The sequence below is a fragment of the Salmo salar genome, chromosome 09 (assembly GCF_965601325.2).
Source record: "Salmo salar chromosome 09, fSalSal1, whole genome shotgun sequence".
Taxonomy (NCBI): Eukaryota; Metazoa; Chordata; class Actinopteri; order Salmoniformes; family Salmonidae; genus Salmo; species Salmo salar.
In genome coordinates, this window is record NC_138299.1 from 146,112,297 (window position 1) to 146,138,192 (window position 25,896).

Here is a 25,896-nt window from a genome sequence, read left to right on the forward strand (position 1 = left end):
CTCCCACCATATCCTTCTTTATTCCTACCATCTCCCTCTTTATCTCCTACCTTTCTCCTACCATCTCCCTCTCTCCCATCTCTAGCCTCTCTAGGGTAGGGGGCAGTATTTACACGGCCGGATAAAAAACGTACCCGATTTAATCTGGTTATTACTACTGCCCAGAAACTAGAATATGCATATAATTATTGGCTTTGGATAGAAAACACCCTAAAGTTTCTAAAACTGTTTGAATGGTGTCTGTGAGTATAACAGAACTCATATGGCAGGCAAAAACCTGAGAAGATTCCTTTCAGGAAGTACCCTCTCTGACCATTTCTTGGGCTTCTACACTCTCTTTATTGAAAACTGAGGATCTCTGCTGTAACGTGACACTTCCTACGGCTCCCATAGGCTCTCAGAAGGCGGCAGAACGGGGAATGATGCCTTTGCAGGCCCTGGCTGAAAAACAGTAGCGCATTTGGATAGTGGTCAATCAGAGAACAATGAGACTGGGGCGTGTGCACGAGGCGACACCATGTTTTTATTTTTTCGTCTTTGAACGAAAACAGGGTTTCCCGGTCTGAATATTATCGCTTTTTTACGAGAAAAATCGCATAAAAATTGATTTTAAACAGCGGTTGACATGCTTCGAAGTACGGTAATGGAATATTTTGAATTTTTTTGTCACGAAACGCGTTGGGCGCGTCACCCTTCGTCACCCTTCGGATAGTGTCTTGAACGCACGAACAAAACAGAGGATATTTGAACATAACTATGGATTATTTTGAACCAAACCAACATTTGTTATTGAAGTAGAAGTCCTGGGAGTGCATTCTGACGAAGAACAGCAAAGGTAATCAAATTTTTCTAATAGTAAATCGGAGTTTGGTGAGGGCCAAACTTGGTGGGTGTCAAAATAGCTAGCCCATCTACTTAGAATATTGCAAAATGTGCTTTTGCCGAAAAGCTATTTTAAAATCAGACATAGCGATTGCATAAAGGAGTTCTGTATCTATAATTCTTAAAATAATTGTTATGTTTTTTGTGAACGTTTATCGTGAGTAATTTAGTATATTCACCGGAAGTTTGCGGTGGGTATGCTAGTTCTGAACGTCACATGCTAATGTAAAAAGCTGGTTTTTGATATAAATATGAACTTGATTGAACAAAACATGCATGTATTGTATAACATAATGTCCTAGGAGTGTCATCTGATGAAGATCATCAAAGGTTAGTGCTGCATTTAGCTGTGGTTTGGGTTTATGTGACATTATATGCTAGCTTGAAAAATGGGTGTCTGATTATTTCTGGCTGGGTACTCTGCTGACATAATCTAATGTTTTGCTTTCGTTGTAAAGCCTTTTTGAAATCGGACAATGTGGTTAGATTAACGAGAGTCTTGTCTTTAAAATGGTGTAAAATAGTCATATGTTTGAGAAATTGAAGTAATAGCATTTCTAAGGTATTTGAATAATGCGCCACGGGATTCCACTGGCTGTTGAGTAGGTGGGACGATTTCCCTCTTTCCCCTCTCTATCTCCTACCTTTCTCCCACCATCTCCTTCTTTATTTCCTACCTTTCTCCAACCATCTCCCTCCTTCCCCTCTCTATCTTCTACCTTTCTTCTACCATCTCCCTCTTTATCTCCTACCTTTCTCCCACCATCTCCCTTTATCTCCTACCTCTCTCCCACCATCTCCCTCTCTATCTCCTACCTTTCTCTCACCATCTCCCTCCTTCCACTCTCTCTTCTCCTACCTTTCCCGCACCATCTCCCTCTTTCCCCTCTCTCTCTACACTCCAGGGTTGACAGTTCGTCTGGTCTTTGATTTACATGCTAGGGAACATGTGAAAATTACATTAGCCGTAATAACATGAGAAAGAAAAAACCCAGGCAGAGCTAGATAGCTGAGCTAATGAATCAGAAGTGGCGCTCTGATAGTATGCTCCACACACATCCCAGAGGGGAGATCCCGGCGTAGATCTGTAAGTTTCTCCCGCTTATTTCATTCCACTTATAAAAGTAACTGCAAACAGTTGAAGCTGATATGATATTTAAAAAATATATATGAAAGATTTCATTGCATATTGTGTATAAGGAAAGTTGTTTTACCTGATCAGGTTCCTGATCAGGTAAGGAAAACCTCCAGGCCCTAATTATGTAGAACTAGTCATATTCAAGTCATAGTCAAGGCTGGGCTGGATACATGAACTGAACCATGGCGCCGACAGAAATTAGCGCCTTGCTTCAGTAATTTGTATTTTTATGTATTATTTATTACATTGTTAGCCCAGAAAATCTCAAGTGTTATTACATAGAACTATTGGATATAAAAGCAACGTCAACTTACCATCATTACGACCAGGAATACGTCTTTCCTGAAGCAGATCCCTTGTTCAGACCCCCACCCTGGACATGGGATCTTATCCCAGAGGCCGACCCAAAACAACGTGGTTGCCGCAGGAGAGGCAGATGGAGTCAGACTTCGGAGGCATGCACACCAGCCACCGCTTCCGAGCATATTTACTCGCCAATGTCCAATCTCTAGACAACAAGATGGACGAAATTAGGGCACGAGTTGCCTTCCAGAGAGACATCAGAGATTTTAACCTCTATGGGCTAGGTGGGACGCTTGCGTCCCACCTACGTAACAGCCACTGGCAGCCTGTGGCGCGATTTTCAAAACCTTAAAAATCCTATTACTTCAATTTCTCTAACATATGACTATTTTACAGCTATTTAAAGACAAGACTCTCGTTAATCTAACCACACTGTCCGATTTCAAAAAGGCTTTACAACGAAAGCAAAACATTAGATTATGTCAGCAGAGTACCAAGCCAGAAATAATCAGACACCCATTTTTCAAGCCAGCATATAATGTCACCAAAACCCAGAAGACAGCTAAATGCAGCACTCACCTTTCATGATCTTCATCAGATGACAACCCTAGGACATTATGTTATACAATACATGCATGTTTTGTTCAATCAAGTTCATATTTATATCAAAAACCAGCTTTTTACATTAGCATGTGACGTTCAGAACTAGCAAACTTCCGGGGAATTCGCTAACATTTTACTAAATTACTCACGATAAACGTTCACAAAAAGCATAACAATTATTTTAAGAATTATAGATACAGACCTCCTCTATGCACTCGATATGTCCGATTTTAAAATAGCTTTTTGGTGAAAGCACATTTTGCAATATTCTAAGTACATAGCCCAGGCATCACGGGCTCGCTATTTAGACACCCGGCAAGTTTAGCACTCACCATAATCATATTTACTATTATAAAAGTTTGATTACCTTTTGTTGTCTTCGTCAGAATGCACACCCAGGACTGCTACTTCAATAACAAATGTTGGTTTGGTCCAAAATAATCCATCGTTATATCCGAATAGCGGCGTTTTGTTTGTGCGTTCCAGACACTATCCGAAATAGTAAAGAAGTGTCGCGCGCATGGCGCAATTCGTGACAATAAAATTCTAAATATTCCATTACCGTACTTCGAAGCATGTCAACCGCTGTTTAAAATCAATTTTTACGCCATTTTTCTCGTAGAAAAGCGATAATATTCCGACAGGGAATCTCCTTTTCGGCAAACAGAGGAAAAAATCCCAAAGGCGGGGGCGGTCGGGTCACGCGCCTAAGCCCAGTGTCCCTTGATCGGCCACTTGAGAAAGGCGATAATGTGTTTCAGCCTGGGGCTGGAATGACGACATTCTGTTTTTTCCCGGGCTCTGAGCGCCTATGGACGACGTGGGAAGTGTCACGTTAGAGCAGAGATCCTTAGTAAATGATAGAGATGGAAAAGAAGTTCAAGAAATGGTCAGACAGGCCACTTCCTGTAAAGGAATCTCTCAGGTTTTGACCTGCCATTTGAGTTCTGTTATACTCACAGACACCATTCAAACTGTTTTAGAAAATGTAGGGTGTTTTCTATCCATATGTAATAAGTATATGCATATTCTAGTTACTGGGTAGGAGTGGTAACCAGATTAAATCGGGTATGTTTTTTATCCAGCCGTGTCAATACTGCCCCCTAGCCCTAACAGGTTAACATTCTCTGTTTCCCGGAAACATGGCTCACGCAGGATATGTTGTCAGAGTCGGTACAGCCACCCGGTTTCTTCACACATTGCACCAACAGAAACAAACATCTCTCTGGTAAGAAGAAGGGCGGGGGTGTATGCCTTATGATTAATTACTCATAGTGTAATCATAACAACATACAGGAACTCAAGTCCTTTGTTCACCTGACCTAGAATTCCATACAATCAAATGCCGACCGCATTATCTACCAAGAGAATTCTCTTCGATTATAATCTCAGCCGTGTATACCCCCCACCCCCAAGCAGATACCTCGACGGCCCTGAAAGAACTTCACTGGACTCTATGTAAATTGGAAACCATATATCCTGAGGCTGCATTTATTGTAGCTGGGGATTTTAACAAAGCTAATCTGAGAACAAGGCTTCCTAAATTCTATCAGCATATTGAATGCACGACACGAGCTGGTAGCATTCTGGACCATTGCTACTCTAACTTCCGCGATGCACACAAAGCCCTCCCCCAACCTCCCTTTGGCAAATCTGACCATGACTTCATTTTGTTGCTCCCAGCCTATAGACAGAAACTAAAACAGGAAATGCCCATGCTCAGGTCTAACCAACACTGGTCTGCCCCATCAGATTCTACGCTTCAAGATTTCTTCGATCACGTGGACTGGGATATGTTCCGTGTAGCCTCAGACAACGACATTGACGTATACGCTGACTCAGTGAGCGAGTTTATTAGCAAGTGCATCGGTGATGTTTTACCCTTTGAGACTATCAAAACTTTCCCTAAACATAAACCGTGGATTGATGGCAGCATTCGCGCAAAACTGAAAGCGTGAACCACTGATTTTAATCATGGCAAGGCGACTGGAAACATGACCGAATACAAACAGTGTAGCTATTCCTTCCGCAAGGCAATCAATCAAGCAAAGCGTCAGTATAGAGACAAAGTAGAGTCGCAATTCAATGGCTGAAACACGAGACGTATGTGGCAGGGTCTAAAGTCAAACTGCCTGGGAGAGAAATACTACATTTTAGACATTTTTGTAGGGGTTGTTACATTTTTCATTAGGGCAAAACAATTTTAAAATTATAAAGTGGAAAATACAAACTTTAGAAGCCTGTTTAAATTCTCCTCAACTATTTAAGACATCTGTATGTAGAACTGAATGGTGCTCCCACTCAATGCTATGCTATGTTCTGTGAAACATATAGTTAACAATGCACACTGATTTCTCTTTAGGATGGTTGTTGCTTTCTTGGCCCTTGTGTAAGAGCTGCGTGTTCCATCCTCTCGCGCAGTGAAAATCTTTAGAGAGCTTCAGTTTATGGAGGTACATGTATGTGTGGCTCAAGGACGGAGAGATGAATAAGAAATATGAATAAGAAAATAGTTTAGATTTAACATACAAGTGACGTGTGGTCAGTAAGAAGTGTGTGGGAGAGCAGTGTGGTATCCTGACCTGCATTTGTGTGCATCTGTGCGTGTGCTTGCATGCTCGCGTGTGTGTGTGTGTATGAATGTGTGAATGTGTGTGTGTGTATGAATGTGTGTGTGTGTATGAATGTGTGAATGTGTGTGTGTGAGTGTGTGTGTGTGTATTTGAGAGAGTTTGTGCATGCTCTGTCGATGTGAACTGCTTGAATTTCGAATTTAAAAGGAGCCTCCATCTGTTGCCCTAATGTTATGTGATGGGTGAAAGTTAAAAGCAAGTGCCTCTCCCATTTCTTCTCACAGCAGCAGTAATTGCTGGGAAATATGCGAGAGGAGATTGCATTGAAGTGTGGCTCTCAGTGTTTCCTGCCTAGCTTGAAGGACTGAGCGGGGTGGAAATGAGACCAAGCTAGCCTGAAGCACCCTGAGTTGTCGAGAGAGAGAGAGAGAGAGAGAGAGAGAGAGAGAGATACACGTTTCTGTGAAACTCAAGCACTGGAGGGATCTGGAGGAAGAAAGTGTTGCAGATAACAGGGAAATGGAGAATAAGAGTGGAATAAGAACAAACTATCAGAAGTCAGAGGGAATAGTCTGGGTGGCTGATCTCTCTATGTGTGTTTCACAGGAGAGGGAACTGTGACAGTTCAGAAGTAGGATCTTAATTTGAGCCTGTTTGCTACAGCAGGAAATTAATCCTGCCGCAACAGGAAATGTGAATTATTATGTGGATTATAAATAATGGACATTGTTGTAAAGGTTGATACATTTATTGTAAGGGAATCTCAAGTCCGTAATTGTAAGAGGAAATAATAAACTTCAGAAGCCTGTTTAAACCTCAAATAATCTTCAAGTTTTACATTTCCTGCAACAGGGTGATCAAATTATATCTGTATAAACTGAAATCCTTGAGGGCCTGTATAATAAATATAAAGAAACAAAGCCACACACAAACCAATATGCTCCACTAAGACAAAATTGCTGCCTATCTCTGTAGCATTGTAACATATACAGTGCATTCGGAAAGAATTTAGACCACCTGACCTTTTCCACATTTTGTTACGTTACAGCTTTATTCTAAAATGGATTTACGTAAGTATTCAGACCCTTTACTCAGTACTTTGTTGAAGCACCTTTGACAGTGATTACAGACTCAAGTGTTCTTGGGTATAACGCTACAAGCTTCACACACCTGTATTTGTGGAGCTTGTCCAATTCTTCTCTAAAGATCCTCTCAAGCTCCGTCAGGTTCGATGTGGAGCGTCGCTGCACAGCTATTTTCAGGTCTCTCCAGAGATGTTCTATTGGGCTCTGGCTGAGCCACTCAAGGACATTCAGGGACTTGTCCCGAAGCCACTTCTGTGTTGTCTTGGCTGTGTGCTGAGGGTCGTTGTCCTGTTGAAAGGTGAACCTTCGCCCCAGTCTGAGGTCCTGGGCGCTCTGGAGTAGGTTTTCATCAAGAATCTCTCTGTACTTTGTTTCGTTCATCTTTCCCTCGATCCTGACTAGTCTCCCAGTCCCGCCACAGAAAAACATCCCCACAGTATGATGCTGCCACCACCATGCTTCACCGTAGGGATGGGGCCAGGTTTATTCCAGATGTGACACTTGGCATTCAGGCCACAGAGTTCAATCTTGGTTTCATCAGACCAGAGAATGTTATTTCTCATGGTCTGAGAGTCTTTAGGTGCCTTTTGGCAAACTCCAAGCGGACTGTTGTGTTTCTTTTACTGAGGAGTGGCTTCTGTCTGGCCACTCTACCATAAAGGCCTGATTGGTGGAGTGCTGCAGAGATGGTTGTCCTTCTGGAAGGTCCCCCATTTCTACAGAGGAACTCTGAAGCTCTGTCAGGGTGACTATCGGGATCTTGGTCACCTCGCAGACCAAGGCCCTTACCCCCTGATTGCTCAGTTTGGCCAGGCGGGTAGCTCTAGGAAGAGTCTTGGTGGTTCCAAACTTCTTCCATCTAAGAATTATGGAGTCCACTGTGTTCTTGGGGACCGTCAATGCTGCAGAATTTTTTTGGTACCCTTCCCCAGATCTGTGCCTCGACACAATCCTGTCTCGGAGCTCTACGGACAATTCCTTCGACCTCATGGCTTGACTTTTGCTCTGACATGCACTGTCAACTGTGGGAACTTATATAGACAGGTGTGTGCCTTTCCAAATCATGTCCAATCAATTGAATTTACCACAGGTGGATTCCAATCAAGTTGTAGAAACATCTCAAGGATGATCAATGGGAACAGGATGAGCTCAATTTAGTCTCATAGCTAAAGTTCTAAATACCTATGTAAAGAAGGTATTTCTGTTTTGTTTTTTTATACATTTGCAAACATTTTACAATCTTGTTTTAGCTTTGTCAGTATGGGGTATTGTGTGTAGATTGATGAGGATTTGTATTTATTTAATACATTTTAGAATAAAGCTGTAATGTAACAAAATATGGAAAAAGTCAAAGAGTCTTAATATTTTCTGAATGCACTATATATGTTCTGTAACATTCTAAAAACGTATATCTATATGGACTGACCCATACGCTGCAATAGACTGGTAAGAAGTACAGTACTCAGGGACACTCATCATATGTGGCATCATTTCAGTAAACCGTTAGTTGTACTGTAGCATTTCCAAGAAGCACATTAGTCCACAGTAGAGCGCATCCTCATACTGAATGACTCATACAGGCTTATGGCATCAGTCAGACAAGCACTTGATGTACACTCCAGGGTGTGGTATTGCTTTTATCTTAATGCTTTAGTTCAAGGTCTTACAAACACAACCAAATGACAAACCACTTCGGGCAACGTTTACTTACTAGGGGTTTGGAATCTGTTATTTTTTGTATTTAATTCTGAGGGGAGTAACATAAAAACACTCCCTTCACCTTAAAATCTTTTATCATCACTTTATTTTTTATTCTACCTTTCTTTTGACCTTTTATGTGTCGTTCACTGTGTTGGCAGACTTCCAAATGTAAAGTTGTCTGTGCTGTCTAATGTGGAGAGAAGTGAAGTGTTCAGTATGCTTTAGATTAGAGACCATAAATTGGCAGAACCAGATGGACTCACTAAGTGTGCATACAGAGTAGTTGCTACGTCGAATCAAAGTCCCTTTTCATTAGATGAAAGAAGAATCAACTTTTACATTTTCACAAAAGTATATCTCCACCTAGAGATGGGCAGTATTTCAAAGCATTTTGAATCATAATGTAAAATAAATAAGCCTTATTTATAAAGAAAAATCTCTCGTTAGCTTTCAGTCAGAAAAGTCAACTTCCTCTGCTTAGCCCTGCACTTCCTGTGGACGGACTTGGACCAGGAGTCTTTCTCTTCCAGTGTTGAGGGTAATGCGTTACAAAAGCAATGTGTTATGTAATCAGATTACTTTTATGAGTAGCTGAGTAAAGTAACAGATTCATTTTTCAAATGGGGTAACATTCAGAATCAAGTTTTCAAGTTTCAATGTCACATGCACAAGTACACTGAAATGCCTTTCTTGCAAACTCTAACCCCAGCAATGCAGTAATAAATAACAATGTAATACAAAAAACAACAAGGTAGAACAAACCACATGATATATACAATTAAGAAATAAGAAGAACACAATAAAGTGAGTAAGCATACTATATACAGGGCCAGTTCCAGTATCAAATGTACACTGTGAAAGGATACTGGATCGAAAGAGGTAGATATGTATAGTGATAAGGTGACTAGGAATCAGAATATATGAGAAACAGAGTAGCAACAGGGTATATGATGATTGTACTGTATGTGAGTGGGTGTGTGTAGAGTCAGTATAAATGTATGTGCATATTATTTGTGTGTGAGCAAATGATGAAGTTAGTTTTTGTGTTAGAGTGTCAGTGTATGTAGTGTGTAGGGCCCTGTGAGTGTGCATAGAGATAAAAATAAGAACAAATACAAAGGTCAACTCAGATAGTCTGTGTAGCCATTTTGTTAGCTATTTAGTTATCTATTTAGCAGTCTTATGGAATGGGGATAGAAGCTGTTCTGGAGCCTGTTGTCAGACTTGATGCACCGGTGCAGCTTGACGTGCGGAAGCAGAGAGAACAGTATATGCCTTGGGTCTATGGCCACTTACTACATGTAGCTGAATAGTTTGTTTGTATTGTTGGTCTTGACCAGCTTAACGTTCCGGTCACTAGCTAGCTAGCACTCATTCACTCTTGTGGCTGCTAGTGCCATAATGAAAAGAGGCATATTAAGTACTGAGAACGCTCAGGAGCAGGCAATTTGAAAAATAATATTTAGAATTTGTACTTTTCTTAAATGTCATTTTTGTAATTGACTAAAACAAGCAGACAACAAGAAAATTGCATTTGAAAAAGGTCACGTTTTTGCTGTGAGCCAATGGGGTAACCAAGGCCAATGGGCTCATTTTCCCCCTAAGTATGGTGTGGCTGCCGACGTTCTACCTTATCCTGACTGGGAGTGTAACCAGAACTGGTGGCTCGAGAGAAAGATTTTGAATGAAAATATAGGAAATCTGTGCAGATGTTTGATTTACAGTATTTATGGCAAATTAAGCAGCCCATATATACTAGCGCATCACTTGTAGACTAGCACAGGAAAGCACAGCGACAGATGAAATGAGAAACTAGTGATAAAACCTGAGCTAGGCTACTTTCTATCTTTGGTAGAGCCGTGCGGCTCGCCTTGCTCCCTCCGACAGTCAAACAAACGGTGAGATTTTAGATTTTTTTTAAATGAAAGTAACGCAAAGTAATATAACTACTAATATAACGTATTACTTTCCACACAAAGTAATATTGTAAAGTCAGGTGTCACTTTTGTTAAACGTAAGAAGTAATATATAGTATATTACTTTTTCAAGTAACTAATGACAACACTGATCTCTTCCCACCTCTTCTTCTTACCCGTCAGGAGACAAAACACGAGGCGGTGGAGAGAGAAAAAAATCTAATTACAAAGAAAATTTGGCTGATCTGTGTGGTTCAGTGAGGAAGCAGATTGCATTTCAGTACTTCATTAATAAATGAGATTGGGAACATTGGCAGAATGATGGCTCCTTTGTCTCTATGCTCAGGACATGGTCTACAGAACACTACAATACAATCCTGGCCATAACTACAGACCAATTACAGTGCAACACTGGTATGTACATACCCGTTTCACTGAAGTTGTCCAGGATATGAGACAAAAGCATACTGAAGCAGCAACGTCCACAGCTGTAAAGGGTTAAGTAATATGGCATTTATATATGCTGTGTACTATAGCTGATCACATATTGAGTTTGAGTGGTAGCATGAGAGATGGATGAAGAGAGAAGTGTAGAGAGAGCGAGAGAACGAGAAAGCAATCGAGGAGCTACCCAGGGGTCAAAGTCCAGTCCTCCACAAAATGGCAGAACACATGAAGGATGGTATTTAATTACCAGGCAGAAAAATTGAGAAAAAGAAGGAAAGAAACAAAAGAGGAGAGGCATCGGCCTGCCTCAGAACAGACCTGATATCTCTATCTCTCTCTCTTTCTTTTTCAAATCATTTTTTTTAATCAGTGCCTTTGAACTTTCGGATTCTGAAGGAATATAGACACAGCATTACATGTTCAAAACATCTGTTAGCTTATTCAAAATAATCCTTCAAGCCTCCCATCTTTTCCTCCACTTATTCAATTAGTTTTCAAATGCACAAAAGGTCTTTAGGGCATCTCTAATCCAATATGTTTTTTTTTCTCAACATCTTAATACTTATTTAATCTCGCTGTCTAAATTAACATGCCAGGTAGGTATCATTTATACTTTGTGACAGAAAATATGTTCATTCAATTAATTGAATCACCGGCGGGACTGTTGGTTACTTAATAGACATTCATTCTCAGGTATTGCCCCACTTTATCATCCCAGTCAGAATGTTTTATGTTCTATAATTGATAAGAATTCTCAAACATGACTAGAATACGATAGACAGAGGCATTGGATAAATGACTGAGGAGAGAACAGGGGAAAAGAAAGGTGGTTAAGGAGGACTCAAAAAGAAGAGCTAGGAAAGCAACATCCTTCTCTGTACAACCCCTCCACCCACCTCTAGCTTTCCCAGAGGCAATCAAAACTAATGTGAACAGACCTTCCTCTTTCACTGCTTTAGCTAGTCCCCTCAGAGCTGGAGTTAAGAAGACACAAGTCAACGGTCAGAGATTAAGGACAAATTATTACACAGCCAGGGCTGAAAAATAGTGTATTCAATGTTGGAATGTTTATTGAAATTTTCCAACAAGCCCTGAGAAACCAAAGACTAATGGGACAGAATTTTGCTACAAAGGAACATATCAGGCTACACTCCATCATGCTGCAAAACAATAAATAATCTGCATATTATGCATGTATTTACTACTATGCTAATGCTATCTATCCACCATCAACTCCCAGCCTGTTGTATGTTGAGAAGACGCTACCCGCTAGGCACTAACCGCTAGGCACTACATGCTAGGCTAATGAGAGGCTGTTTAATGCTATCTATCCACCATCAACTCCCAGCCTGTTGTATGTTGAGAAGACGCTACCCGCTAGGCGCTAACCGCTAGGCACTACATGCTAGGCTAATGAGAGGCTGTTTAATGCTATCTATCCACCATCCACCCCAGCCTGCTGTACAGTGAGGAGGAGCCGCTAACTGCTTGGCACTACCCGCTAGGTACTACCCACTAGATTTGATGTTGTGATGGCGCCGGAGGGGAAGGCTGCCGTCTTCGGCTCCTAACCAACCATGCTATTTTGTTAGTTTTTTTGCGTTGTTCGTAACTTGTTTTGTACATAAATGTTGTTGCTACCGTCTCTTATGACCGAAAAGAGCTTTTGGACATCAGAACTGCGATTGCTCACCTCAAACTGGGCAAAGAGTTCTTCTTCAATGAGTAGGATGGCAGGGATATAATACAGACACCTGACCAGGCCCAGATCCCTGTTATTCGCTGGAGAAGAACAACGAGATCAGGGTGCCTTATGAGGATCAGGCGACGAATGGCTAATCTGCCTTTGCCTTCCATCCTGCTAGCTAACGTTCAATTGATGGAAAATAAATGGGATGAACTGAAAGCACGTTTATACTACCAACGGGACATTAAAAACTGTAATATCTTGTGTTTCACCGAAGCGTGGCTGAACGACGATATTATGAGCATACAACCGGCGGGTTATGCACTCTATCGGCAGGACAGAACAGCAGCATCTGGTAAGACACGGGGCGGGGGCCTATGCATTCATGTAAACAACAGCTGGTGCACGATATCTAAGGAAGTCTCGAGGTTTTGCTCACCTGAGGTGGAGTATCTCATGATAAGCTGACTAAAAATAAGCTGTAGACCCCACTATCTACCTAGAGAGTTTTCATCTGTATTTTTCGTAGCTGTCTACATACCATCACAGACCGATGCTGGCACTAAAACACCACTCAATGATCTGTATACCGCCATAAGAAAACAGGAAAACATTTATCCAGAAGCGGCGCTCCTAGTGGCCGGTAATTTAATGCAGGTAAACTTAAATCAGCTTTATCACATTTCTATCAGCATGTTAAATGTGCAACCAGAGGTAAAATAATTCTAGACCACCTTTACTCCACACTCAGAGACACATACAAAGTTCTCCCTCGCCCTCCATTTGGCAAAGCTGACCATAATTCTATCCTCCTGATTCCAGCTTACAAGCAAAAATTTAAGCAGGAAGCACCAGTGACTCGGTCTATAAAAAGTGTTCAGATGAAGCAGATGCTAAACTACAGGACTGTTTTGCTAGCACAGACTGGAATATGTTCCGTTATTTTTCCGATGGCATTGAGGAGTACACCACATCAGTCACTGGCTTTATCAATAAGTGCATTGAAGACGTCGTCCCCACAGTGACTGTCCGTACGTACCTCAACCAGAAGCCATGGATTACAGGCAACATTCGCACTGAACTAAATGGTAGAGCTGCCACTTTCAAGGAGCGGGACTCTAACCCGGAAGCTTATAAGAAATCCTGCTATGCCCTCCGACAAACCATCAAACAGGCATAGCGTCAAAGCAGGACTAAGATCAAATCATATTAAACCGTCTCTGACACTCGTCGGATGTGACAGGGCCTGCAAACTATTCAGACTACAAAGGGAAGCACAGCCGAGAGCTGCCCAGTGACCCAAGCCTACCAGATGAGCTTCGAGGCAAGTAACACTGAAACATGCATGAGAGCATCAGCTGTTCTGGACGGCTTTGTGACCATGCTCTCCGCAGCCGATGTGAGTAAGACCATTAAATTGGTCAACATTCACAAGGCTGCAGGGCCAGATGGATTACCAGGACATGTCCTGCGAGCATGCGCTGACCAACTGGCAAGTGTCTTCACTGACATTTTCAACCTCTCCTGTAATACCAACATGTTTCAAGCAGACCACCATAGTCCCTGTGCCCAACACCACTAAGGTAACCTCTCTAAATGATTACCAAGCCATAGCACTCACTTCTGTAGCCATGAAATGCTTTGAAAGGCTGGTCATTGCTCACATCAACACCATTATCCCAGAAACCCTAGACCCACTCCAATTTGCATGCCACACCAACAGATCCACAGATGATGCATTCTCTATTGAACTCCACACTGCCCTTTCACACCTAGACGAAAGGAACACCTATGTGAGAATGCTTTTCATTGACTACAGCTCAGCATTCAAGACCATTGTGCCCTCAAAGCTCATCACTAAGCTAAGGACCCTGGGACTAAACACTTCCCTCTGCAACTGGATCCTGGACTTGGACACATCCGCCACGCTGATACTCAACACGGGGTCCCCTCAGGGGTGTGTGCTCAGTCCTCTCCTGTACTCTCTGTTCACTCATGACTACAAGGCCAGGCATGACTCCAACACCATCATTAAGTTTGCAGATGACAGAACAGTGGTAGGCCTGATCACCGACAACGACGAGACAGCATATAGGTAGGAGGTCAGAGACCTGACCGTATGGTGCCAGGACAACAACCTATCCCTCAACGTGATCAAGGCAAAGGAGATGATTGTGGACTAACGGAAAAGGAGGATCGAGCACGCCCCCATTCTCATCGACGGGGCTGTAGTGGAGCAGGGTGCGAGCTTCAAGTTCCTTTGTGTCCACATCACCGACAAACTAACATGGTCCAAGCACACCAAGACAGTCGTGAAGAGGGCACGACAAAACCTATTCTCCCTCAGGAGACTGAAAAGATTTGGCATCCTCAAAAGGTTTTACAGCTGCACCATTGAGAGGATCCTGACGGGTTGCATCACTGCCTGGTATGGCAACTGCTCGGCCTCCGACCCCATGGCACTACAGAGAGTAGTGCATACAGCCCAGTACATCACCGCCATCCAGGACCTCTATACCAGGTGGTGTCAGAGGAAGGCCTGAAAAATTGTCAAAGACCCCAGCCACCCTAGTCATAGACTGTTCTCTCGGCTACCGCACGGCAAGTGGTACCAGTGCGCCAAGTCTAGGTCCAAGAGGCTCCTAAATAGATTCTACCCCAAAGTCATAAGACTTGGGAGAGATAATCAAATGGTTACCCAGACTATTTGCATTGCAACCCCCCCCCCCCCCCCCGCCCCCTGGAACGCTGCTGCTGCTCTCTGTTATTATCTATGCATAGTCACTTTACCTACATGTACATATTACCTCAATTACCTCAACACCAGTGCCCCCGCACATTGACTCTGTACCGGTACCCCCTGTATATAGCCCCGCTATTGTTATTTACTGCTGCTCTTTAATCATTTGTTATTCTTATCTCTTACTTTTATTAGGTATTTTTCTTAAAACTGCATTGTTGGTTAAGGGCTTGTAAGTAAGCATTTCGCTGTAAGGTCTACACCTATTAGGCGCATGAGACAAATAAAGTTGTATTTGATTTTGATTTAACTAGTCACTGCCCGCTAGGCTAATGAGAGGCTGTTTTTCATTAGCAGTGTGTGAAGGAGCGCTATGCTAGCTCTCTGTCCCCTATTCAGACAGACAGCATAACAAGGGCTAATTAATCACAACACATTAGCCCCACTGTGTGTTTGCTAATATCTGTTTACCTTGCTTCATTATGAGGATCCTCAGATGCTCATCACATTACCAGACAGCCCCCCCCCAGATAAAAGACTCCTGCTGTTAGCTATCAGTGAATAGGGACTGAGCGTCTGTCTGAACTAGGATATGGCTTATCAAATAAATTAAAATAAAGTCAATGTATTGTTAGATTCTGGGATAAACTTGGAACATTGTTATACTCAGAAGTATAGTATCTAAGGAGTGAAAGAGATTGGCTTTTACATCAGAGGTTAATGGTTATCTGTAGGAGCCAGATGGCTTTGGAATGTGTTGGGTGGACGGGAGGAAGTCACAGGATTGCTATTGGGGATAATGGTGGATATCTTTGGATTAGGCATCAAGGGGCTTGAGGTCAGTCCAGATCCCCTTAAGAGAGAAACAATGGTTTATTACCCTTTCACTTCGTCTTCCTGTCGGACCATAAAAGATGTAAGGATTGGAGAGAAGGAGGAGTGCCTAAATTGTATATATACTTGTGGAGGTGGAAACAAGTGTTCTCTGAATGCAGCTGTATTGATCCTCTGGGAAGAATTAAACTTGGTTAAGCTTTCCTAGTGTCCATTGAGTCATTTACTCTGAGAATTAGAACCTAACAGTATGTGTTATGTTGTTTAGTGAGCCCAGATATTTTTTTGAAGCTAGCGACATGGCAGAAAAAACAGATTTTTACCATGTCAGCATGGGAGTTCAGCCTATTAACTTTTCGGGTACTAGTCCAACACTCTAACCACTAGGCTACCTGCCGCCTCAAAGCTACTTCCACTGCTTTGCCTGAGGGTGTTTGTCAGGTTATGATCATTGCTTTTGATTGAACATGGCACCACGATGACTGCATCTGTGTAATGGAATGAAATAGGACTGTGCATATTGTAGAACAGGGCTATTCAAATCTTACCCTACCAGGTCTGGACTACTTCTGGTTTTCTGTTATACCTGATAATGAATTGCACCTACCCAGTGTCCCAGGTCCCAGAATGATGAAAAAGCAGTGGAAGTAGCTTTGAGGCGGCAGGTAGCCTAGTGGTTAGAGTGTTGGACTAGTACCCGAAAAGATAATAGGCTGAACTCCCATGCTGACATGGTAAAAATCTGTTTTTTCTGCCCCTGAACACGGCAGTTAACCCACTGTTCCTAGGCCATCATTGTAAATAAGAATTTGTTCTTAACTGACTTGTCTAGTTAAATAAAGGCTAAAAAAATGAAAATAATAATAATTAATTGAGGTCCAGATTTGAATTTGTGGACCATAGAACTTACTAACATATCACACACAGTGCTTTTGAAAAATATTCAGACCCCTTGACTTAATACACCATTTTTTTACGTTACAGCCTTATTCAAAAATGTATAAAATAAATAAATAATCCTCATCAATCTGCACACAATACCGCATAATGACAACATGAAAACAGGTTTTTAGAAATGTTTGCAAATGTAATAAATTTTAAAAACATAAATACCTTCTTTACATAAGTTTTCAGCCCCTTTACTATGAGACTCAAAATTGAGCTCAGATGCATCCTGTTTCCATTGACCATCCTTAAGATGTTTATACAACTTGATTGGAATCCACCTGTGGTAAATTCAATTGATTGGGCATGATTTGGAAAGGCACACACCCGTCTAAAAAAGATCCCACAGTTGACAGTGCATGTCAGCGCAAAAAAACCAAGCCATGAGGTTGAAGGAATTGACTGTAGAGCTCCGAGACAGGATTGTGTAGAGGCACAGATCTGGGGAAGGGTACCAAAACATTTATGCAGCCTTGAAGGTCCCCAAGAACACAGTGGCCTCCATCATTCTGAAATGGAAGGTGTTTGGAACCACCAAAACTCATCCTTGAGCTGGCCGCCTGACCAAACTGAGCAATTGTGGGAGAAGGGTTTTGGTCAGGGAAGTCACCAAGAACCTGATGGTCACTGACAGAGCTTTAGAGATGGGGAGAACTTCAAGAAGGACAACTGTCTCTGTAGCACTCCCCCAATCAGTCCTTTATAGTATATTTTCCAGACAGAAGCCAATCCTCAGTAAAAGGCACCTGACAGTCCGCTTGCCAAAAGGCACCTAAAGACTCTCAGACCATGAGAAACAAGATTCTCTGGTCTGATGAAACCAAGATTGAACTATTTGGCCTGAATGCCAAGTGTCACATCTGGAAGAAACCTGGCACCATCCCTACGGTGAAGCATGGTGGTGACAGCATCATAATGTGGGGATGTTTTCAGCTGCAGGGACTGGGAGACTAGTCAGGATCAAGGCAAATCTGAACAAAACATATTACAGAGAGATCCTTGATGAAAACCTGCTCCAGAGCGCTCAGAACCTCAGACTGGGGTGAAGGATCACCTTCCAACAAGACAACAACCATAAGCATACAGCCAAGTCAACGCAGGAGTGGCCAGAGCCCAGACATGAACCAGATTGAACATCTCTGGAGAGACCTGAAAATAGCTGTGCAGTAATAACCCCCATCCAACCTGACAGAGCTTGAGAGGATCAGCAGAGACGAATGGGACACACTCCCCAAATACATGTGTGCAAAGCTTGTAGCGTCATACCCAAGAAGACTTGATGCTGTAATCACTGCCAAAGGTGCTTCAACAAAGTACTGAAGAAAAGGTCTGTATACTTATGTAAATGTGATATTTCAGTTTAATCTTTTTATAAATTAGCAAAAAAATGTAATAACCTGTTTTTTCTTAGTCATTATGGGGTATTGTGTGTAGATGAGTGGAAAAAACTAACTATTTAATCAATTTTAGAATAAGGCTGTAACTTAAAATGTTGAATAAGTCAAGGGGTCTAAATACTTTTCGAAGGCAGTGTGTATAAGTGAACATCTGCACCTGCAGTTACGGTCTCTATAGGTATACTGAAATGATCATCAACTATCCCTAAGAGAAACTCTTTCCACAGAAAAATCACAGACTCATCATAATGTAGGAAAAAGCTAACTAATTATAGACATAAAGTGGAACTAAAAATAACAAGATAACTAATGTAAAATATACTGTGTCCGTAAAAGGTATATAGGTTCAGGACTTTTGTGAAACAACACAGTTGAAAAATATATGGCAAATAGAACTGGATGGTCTTCAGAGAGAGATGGGAGGGGTTGAGGGTAGGAAAATGGTGCGACTGAAAACAAACAAAATATAACTATGTAAGCAATAAGGCCCGAGGAGGAGTGGTATATGGCCACTATACCATGGCTAAGGGCTGTTCTTAGCACGATGCAACGCAGAGTGCCTGGACACAGTCCTTAGCTGTGGTATATTGGCCATATACCACAAATGCCTGAGGTGCCTTATTGCTATTATAAACTGGTTACCAAAGTAATTAGAACAGTAAAAATACATGTTTTGTCATACCCGCGGTATACAGTCTGATATACCACTGCTGTCAGCCAATCAGCATGCAGGGCTCAAACCACCCAGTTTATAATGTAAAATGTATATAGTATGTATAAGCTGGAAGTAGAAGCCTAAGTGTTGTTTACTCCAACTAGGGGAGGGGTGGTAGGTTTAGAAAAAATAAACACAGAGAGGAAGCAGTGAAATGTAACCAGTACTGATTAATAGACACAGCAGCACTAGACATGATGAAACAGATCACTCAAGTGATGGGAAATGCCATTGTGTTTATGCATAGGGTGTGTATGGTGCACAGGAGTGTTGCAAACCTTTCAGCATTGCCCTTATATTGATTCAGCGTATCAAATTACTACTGGTGGGAAGGTGTGGTGGGCGGTTTGTTGTTTGTGAAGACCTGAGGCTAGTAGAACACCAGATGATAGGAAGATTGACTGATTTCACAATTGAACATTCAGAGAGAGTGCGTATGCGTTTTGTGTGTCTTCGTGTGTGTGTATGTGCTTGTCTCCGTGCTGCATCCCTACCCATTCAGCCACATTAGTATGTAAGAAGAGACTGTAGCTTGTGGCTGTAATGCAGCTCTCTGTAAAGACTAGCCATTAACCCCGGCTCACCCAGTACTTAATGACCTACTCTCTGTTGTAAAGTAGCAGCCACACAAAAAGCCTCTATGGAATAGCAGTAAAATGGACACTCCAGTTGCTAGGAGCTGATTGACATATTATCCACTGCAGCTTAAAAGTCAATGTAGCCACTTAAAAAGCCCATGTGAAGTTTAGTATTTGGAATTGTTGGATATGATATCCAAGCATGTCACGCCTACTCCTGCTCCCTCCCTCCGGTGCTCGACGTTGCCAGTCTACTAACCACCGGTCCTGGTAACCGACATTGTGCCCCCCCATCCCCCCCCCCCCGGCAACACACATTGCGCACACCTGGCAACCATCATTGTTCACACCTGCTCCCCATCGTTAAGTACACCTGGACTTCATCACCACCTTGATTACTTTCCCTTCATATAGCCCTCAGTAAGCCTCAGTCGTCATGCAGTATTGGTTTTGGTTACGCATTATCGTCATGTTCATTATTATTAAACTCACCTTCTGCACCTGCTTCCTGACTCCCTGTGTATACGTTACAAAGCATTTCCATTTGGCATATGCCTAATAATATTTGAGTATTTAATCATTTTAAGATTTAGAAAAACAAAAATTAATCTTGATGGTTGTACAGTCATCTCAAATAAAATTGTGAAGGACCTCTGCGTTACTCTGGACCCTGATCTCTCTTTTGACGAACATTTCAAGAATATTTCAAAGACAGCTTTTTTCCATCTTCGTAACATTGCAAAAATCAGAAACTTTCTGTCCAGAAATGATGCAGAAAAATGTATCCATGCTTTTGTCACTTCAAGCTTAGACTACTGCAATGCTCTACTTTCCGGCTAGCCGGATAAAGCACTAAATAAACTTAAGTTAGTGCTAAACACAGCTGCTAGAATCTTGACTAGAACCCCACAATTTGATCATATTACTCCAGTGCTAGCCTCTCTACACTGGCTTCCTGTTAAGGCTAGGGCTGATTTCAAGGTTTTCCTGCTAACCTACAATGCATTACATGGGCTTGCTAATACCTATCTTTCCGATTTGGTCCTGCCGTACATACCTACACGTACGCTACGGTCACAAGACGCAGGCCTCCTTACTGTCCCTAGAATTTCTAAGCAAACAGCTGGAGGCAGGGCTTTCTCCTATAGAGCTCTATTTTTATGGAATGGTCTGCCTATCCATGTGAGAGACGCCGACTTGGTCTCAACCTTTAAGTCGTTATTGAAGACTCATATCTTCAGTAGGTCCTATGATTGAATGTAGTCTGGCCAGGGGTGTGAAGGTGAATGGAAAGGCACTGGAACGATGAACCGCCCTTGCTGTCTCTGCTTGGCCGGTTCCCCTCTCTCCCCCGGGATTCTCTGCCTCTAACCCTATGATGGGGGCTGAGTCACTGGCTTACTGGTGCTCTTCCATGCCATCCCTAGGAGGGGTGCGTCACTTGAGTGGGTTGAATCACTGACGTGGCCTTCCTGTCTGTGTTGGCGCCCCCCTCGGGTTCATGCCGTTGGGAGGTCTTTGTGGGCTATACTCGGCCTTGTCTCAGGGTAGAAGGTTGGTGGTTGACGATATCCCTCTGGTGGTGTGGGGGCTGTGCTTTGGCAAAGTCGACGGGGTTATATCCTGCCTGTTTGGCCCTGTCCATGGGTATCGTCGGACAGGTCCACAGTGTCTCCCGACCCCTCCTGTCTCAGCCGCCAGTATTTATGCTGCAGTAGTTTGTGTCGGGGGGCTAGGGTCAATCTGTTATATTTAGAGTATTTCTTGTCTTATCCGGTGTCCTTTGTGAATTTAAGTATGCTCTCTCTAATTCTCTCTCTCTCTCTTTCTCTCTCTCTCTTTCTCTCTCTCTCTTTCTCTCGCTCTTCTCTCTCTCTTCTCTCGGAGGACCTGAGCCCTAGGGCCATGCCTCAGGACTACCTGGCCTGATGACTGCTTGCTGTCCCCAGTCCACCTGGTCATGCTGCTGCTCCAGTTTCAACTGTTCTGCCTGCGGCTATGGAACCGTGACCTGTTCACTGGACGTGCTACCTTGTCCCGGACCTGCTATTTTGGACTCTCTCTCTACCACACCTGCTGTCTCTAACTCTGAATGATCGGCTATGAAAAACCAAATGACATTTACTCCTGAGGTGCTGACCTGTTGCACCCTCTACAACCACTGTGATTATTATTATCTGAGCCTGCTGATCATCTATGAATGTTTGAACATCTTGGCCATGTTCTGTTATAATCTCCACCCCACACAGCCAGGTAAGGACTGGCCACCCCTCAGAGCCTGGTTCCTCTCTAGGTTTCTTCCTAGATCCCTGCCTTTCTAGGGAGTTTTTCCTAGCCAACGTGCTTCTACATCTGCATTGCTTGCTGTTTGGGGTTTTAGGCTGGGTTTCTGTCCAGAACTTTGTGACATCGGCTGATGTAAAAAGGGCTTTATAAATATATTTGATTGAATTTGACTGATGAATGGTAAAAGGAATACTGTTATTCACAGTGCCTGTTTTCTTGTCCTAGTTGTCATCAGATGTCTGTGTTTGTCAGGTGTAGACACATTTAAACAGTAAATACTGGAAGACGTCTCACTGACAAATTGTCCCTTGTCCCTCAAGTCCAGCTCCTCTCAGTCAATGAGTTACAGCTCTGTTGAGGTGAGAACTACAAAAGGGTTTCACTCTGATGTCACTCTCAGTGAGAGCTTAGTTGGAGTTGTGGCAGAATGATCTGTTATGGGCCAGTGAGTCATGGCAGAATGATCTGTTATGGGCCAGTGAGTCATGGCAGAATGATCTGTTATGGACCAGTGAGTCATGGCAGAATGATCTGTTATGGGCCAGTGAGTCATGGCAGAATGATCTGTTATGGGCCAGTCAGTTGTGGCAGAATGATCTGTAATGGGCCAGTGAGTTGTGGCAGAATGATCGGTTATGGGCCAGTGAGTCATGGCAGAATGATCTGTTATGGGCCAGTGAGTTGTGGCAGAATGATCTGTAATGGGCCAGTGAGTTGTGGCAGAATGATCGGTTATGGGGCTGTATGTGTTGTCTGACATTGTGTCAGTCAGAGAGAGGGAGAGAGAGGTATTAAGTCAAGCATTGTAATTAATGAGGTGTGAATAGTACCTAGGCAAAGCCCCCTCACAAAAAAATCATTTCAGTTAATTACTGACTGACTGTCAGCCCCCCGACTGTGTCTCTAGGAGATACTCCTGACCACAGTTCAGAGAGAGAGGGAGAGAGCCCGAGAGAGAGAGAGGGAGAGAGCCCGAGAAAAAAGACAGAGCAGAAAAGAGATATATAAAGTGTGTCGACCACCGATCAGCCATTGCCTTCCCTTCTCTCTCTCTCTCTCTCTCTCTCTCTCTCTCTCTCTCTCTCTATCTATTCCTCTGTATATCTCTCTCTCCATTCCTCTGTATCTCTCTCTCTCTCCATTCCTCTGTATCTCTCTCTCTCCATGTAGGGTGGTCATTAAAAGGAAACTCATCAAACCACTACACCTTTTCTAGATGCTGGAAGGAAAAATCTGACAAACATATCCAGACAGCCTACATCAGAGCTGCTCCAACCCAGTCTGAGGGGCTCAGAGAGTGGGTACCAGCCCTTGCGCCAACCCCACACTGAGGACTTGGCCACATCAAGAGGCCTGGCAGCAGGCACTGGTGCCAGGCTGGCAAGTTAGCCTGTAGCTACTGACAACCCACTGGCACTGGCAACCTCCAGGAATTGGCAACCCAATGGGGGAGTTGGGATGGTCACCAAGGAGGATGAGTGTAAACAGTCAGTCTTTTTCTGTGCGATAACCTTATCCAACATGAGGGTTATTTGGGGTACAATCCCATCACTTTGATTCAATATAATTGCATTTGCACTACTAAGAGTAGTATTAGTATTGGTTTTCTACATGGTTAAAGGACATAAGGGTGTGAATAGCTTTTATAGGAACATGTTTGGTAGTACTAGTTTAAAGCTAGTGGTTTTAAATTAGAAAGCAGATGTTTTCTTTTCTTGGAAAGCAGAAGTGAGAATATCACATTACGGCTTAATGCATTTTATGCTAATGTTTTACAAGAGCTCCCAAGAACCAAGGTCAACCACAAAAATGAAGAACGAGTAAATCATCCTCTGATTGAATGATGTTAACCCATTCATCACAACTTGGTACTTCCTTCTCCATTCTATCATCAGATAGTGGTGGGGCATACCATACCTGCGTAGGGGACAGGGGCGTCTTTATCAAGGGCCACCAGGGGAGGGTCCAGTTGGACGATGTCCATGTTCTCTGTAATTACCCCATGGTATGACGTCTCAATCCACGGCTTGTGTTTGTTCACTACGAGAGAGAAAGGAGGGTTTTAAGGAGGGATGGAGAAAGAGAGAAAGATAATGTCAGTCAGGCGTTCACAGAAGTTTATACATTTTCAGTCTGCATGTAATTACTGGGCGAACTGAGAATGGCTTTGTGCAAAATTAATACAACAGATTTTCTTTCCTCCCCACACTGCAACTCCCACTTGGGAAAACAGCCACGCACACCCCCCCCCCCCCCCCCCCCCCCACCACACCATACGTACCACAGTGGGCCAGGGCTGAGAAACCCCCCCCCCCCCCAAACCTAACCCTAACCCTAACCCTAACCCCCCCCCCCCCCCCCACACACACACACACACACACACACACACACACACACACACACACACACACACACACACACACACTGCTTTTCCTGGCAGAGGATCTCCATTCTTCCTTTTTTTCTGAGAAACATTCTCATTTCACTAATCTCCCCTACTTCTTTTCTCCCCCTCTCCTTCCTCTCTCAAACGTTCCCTGCATGTCTCAAAGCGCTCCACCAGGCTTGATCAATGATCACTATTGAGCTGCCAGCAGAGCACTACTTCCTGGGCCCAGCCAAAACAAAGTTCATAAGCACTGGGACGATTAGCACGGCATAATTGATTAAAGCCCCTGAGGGCCGTGAAGCAGGAGTTAGCTAGCTAGCTCACCGTTTTATATACCATCTCTCAATCAAAGGTAAGGGTTTTAAAAACGGTAACAACAGCCCATTTCCTCCTCAACTCCTTCACTTAATCACAGCTTTCGCTGACTCAGGAGGGAACAACAATGCCCAAATCACATCCTGTGAATTCCTATACGAGGAAATTGTAGGTTGTTAGCAACACAAAACTAGGGTGTTTTATGTGATACACATCCAAGAGAAATGGCCTAAATACATCATTTGTATCACTTTCCCATGCGTACATGGTCATGCATACTCATTTTTCGACATTCAGTGAAAGAGAAGGAGAAAAAAGTCTGTACACCAAACAATTTGTAAAGCTGTCTCTAGTGCTACATTACAGCACCTCTCTTCATGGGTGTAGGAATCACTTTGTCTAAGATTTAAGGCACTGTAAGTATATAAACACAATCAAACATAAGTGTGCTACTAAGCACCAGAATCTATACATCCTATTACATGAATCACAACATAGAATCAAAACATCAGAAAGGAAGGTACAGATTTTGATTGTGTGGTCTCAGACTAAAAATATTTTCAGACTACATGTCTTCTTGACGATTTGAGATTCAAATTAGGCAGTAGGCCTACTAGGACACTGAAGTATGCCAGCGATCGGTAAGCTGCTCAGATAGCTGATGCTTAAAGTTAGTGAGGGAGATCTACGTCTCCAGCTTCAGCGATTTTTGCAATTCGTTCTAGTCATTGGCAGCAGAGAACTGGAAGGAAAGGTGGCCAAAGGAAGTGTTGGCTTTGGGGATGACCAGGGACATACACCTGCTGGAGCGTGTGCTACGGGTGGGTGTTGTTTTGGTGACCAGTGAGCAGAGATAAGGCGGAGCTTTACCTAACAAAGACTTATCGATGACCTGGAGCCAGTGGGTCTGGCGACGAATATGTAGCGAGGGCCAACCGACAAGGGCATACAGGTCGCAGTGGTCGGTGGTTTAATATGGGGCTTTGGTGACAAAACGGATGGATCTGTAATAGACTGCATCCAGTTTGCTGAGTAGAGACTATTTTGTAAATGACATCGCCGAAGTCGAGGATCGGTAGGATAGTCAGTTTTATGAGGGTATGTTTGGCAGCATGAGTGAAGGAGGCTTTGTTGCGAAATAGGAAGTCGATTCTAGATTTGATTTTGGATTGGAGATGCTTAATGTAAGTCTGGAAGGAGAGTTTACAGTCTAACCAGACACCTAGGTATTTGCAGTTGTCCACATATTCTAAGTCAGAACCGTCCAGAGTAGTGATGCTAGTCGGGCGGGCGGGTGTGGACAGCGATCGGTTGAAGAGCATGCATTTAGTTTTACTAGCGTTTAAGAGCAGTTGGAGGCCA

General features: G+C 43.1%; 1 protein-coding gene across 2 annotated transcripts in view; it reads right to left on the reverse strand.

The window, feature by feature from the left end:
- The window catches only part of LOC106613128 (calsyntenin-2), a 443,615-nt gene that overhangs the window by 216,471 nt on the left and 201,248 nt on the right, over positions 1 to 25,896 (reverse strand). For both annotated transcript variants that reach the window (XM_014215083.3, XM_014215084.3), the window contains exon 2: positions 23,748 to 23,870. In XM_014215083.3, coding sequence (XP_014070558.2) covers positions 23,748 to 23,870 — 123 coding nt within the window. The remainder of the gene's footprint in view (positions 1 to 23,747; positions 23,871 to 25,896) is intronic.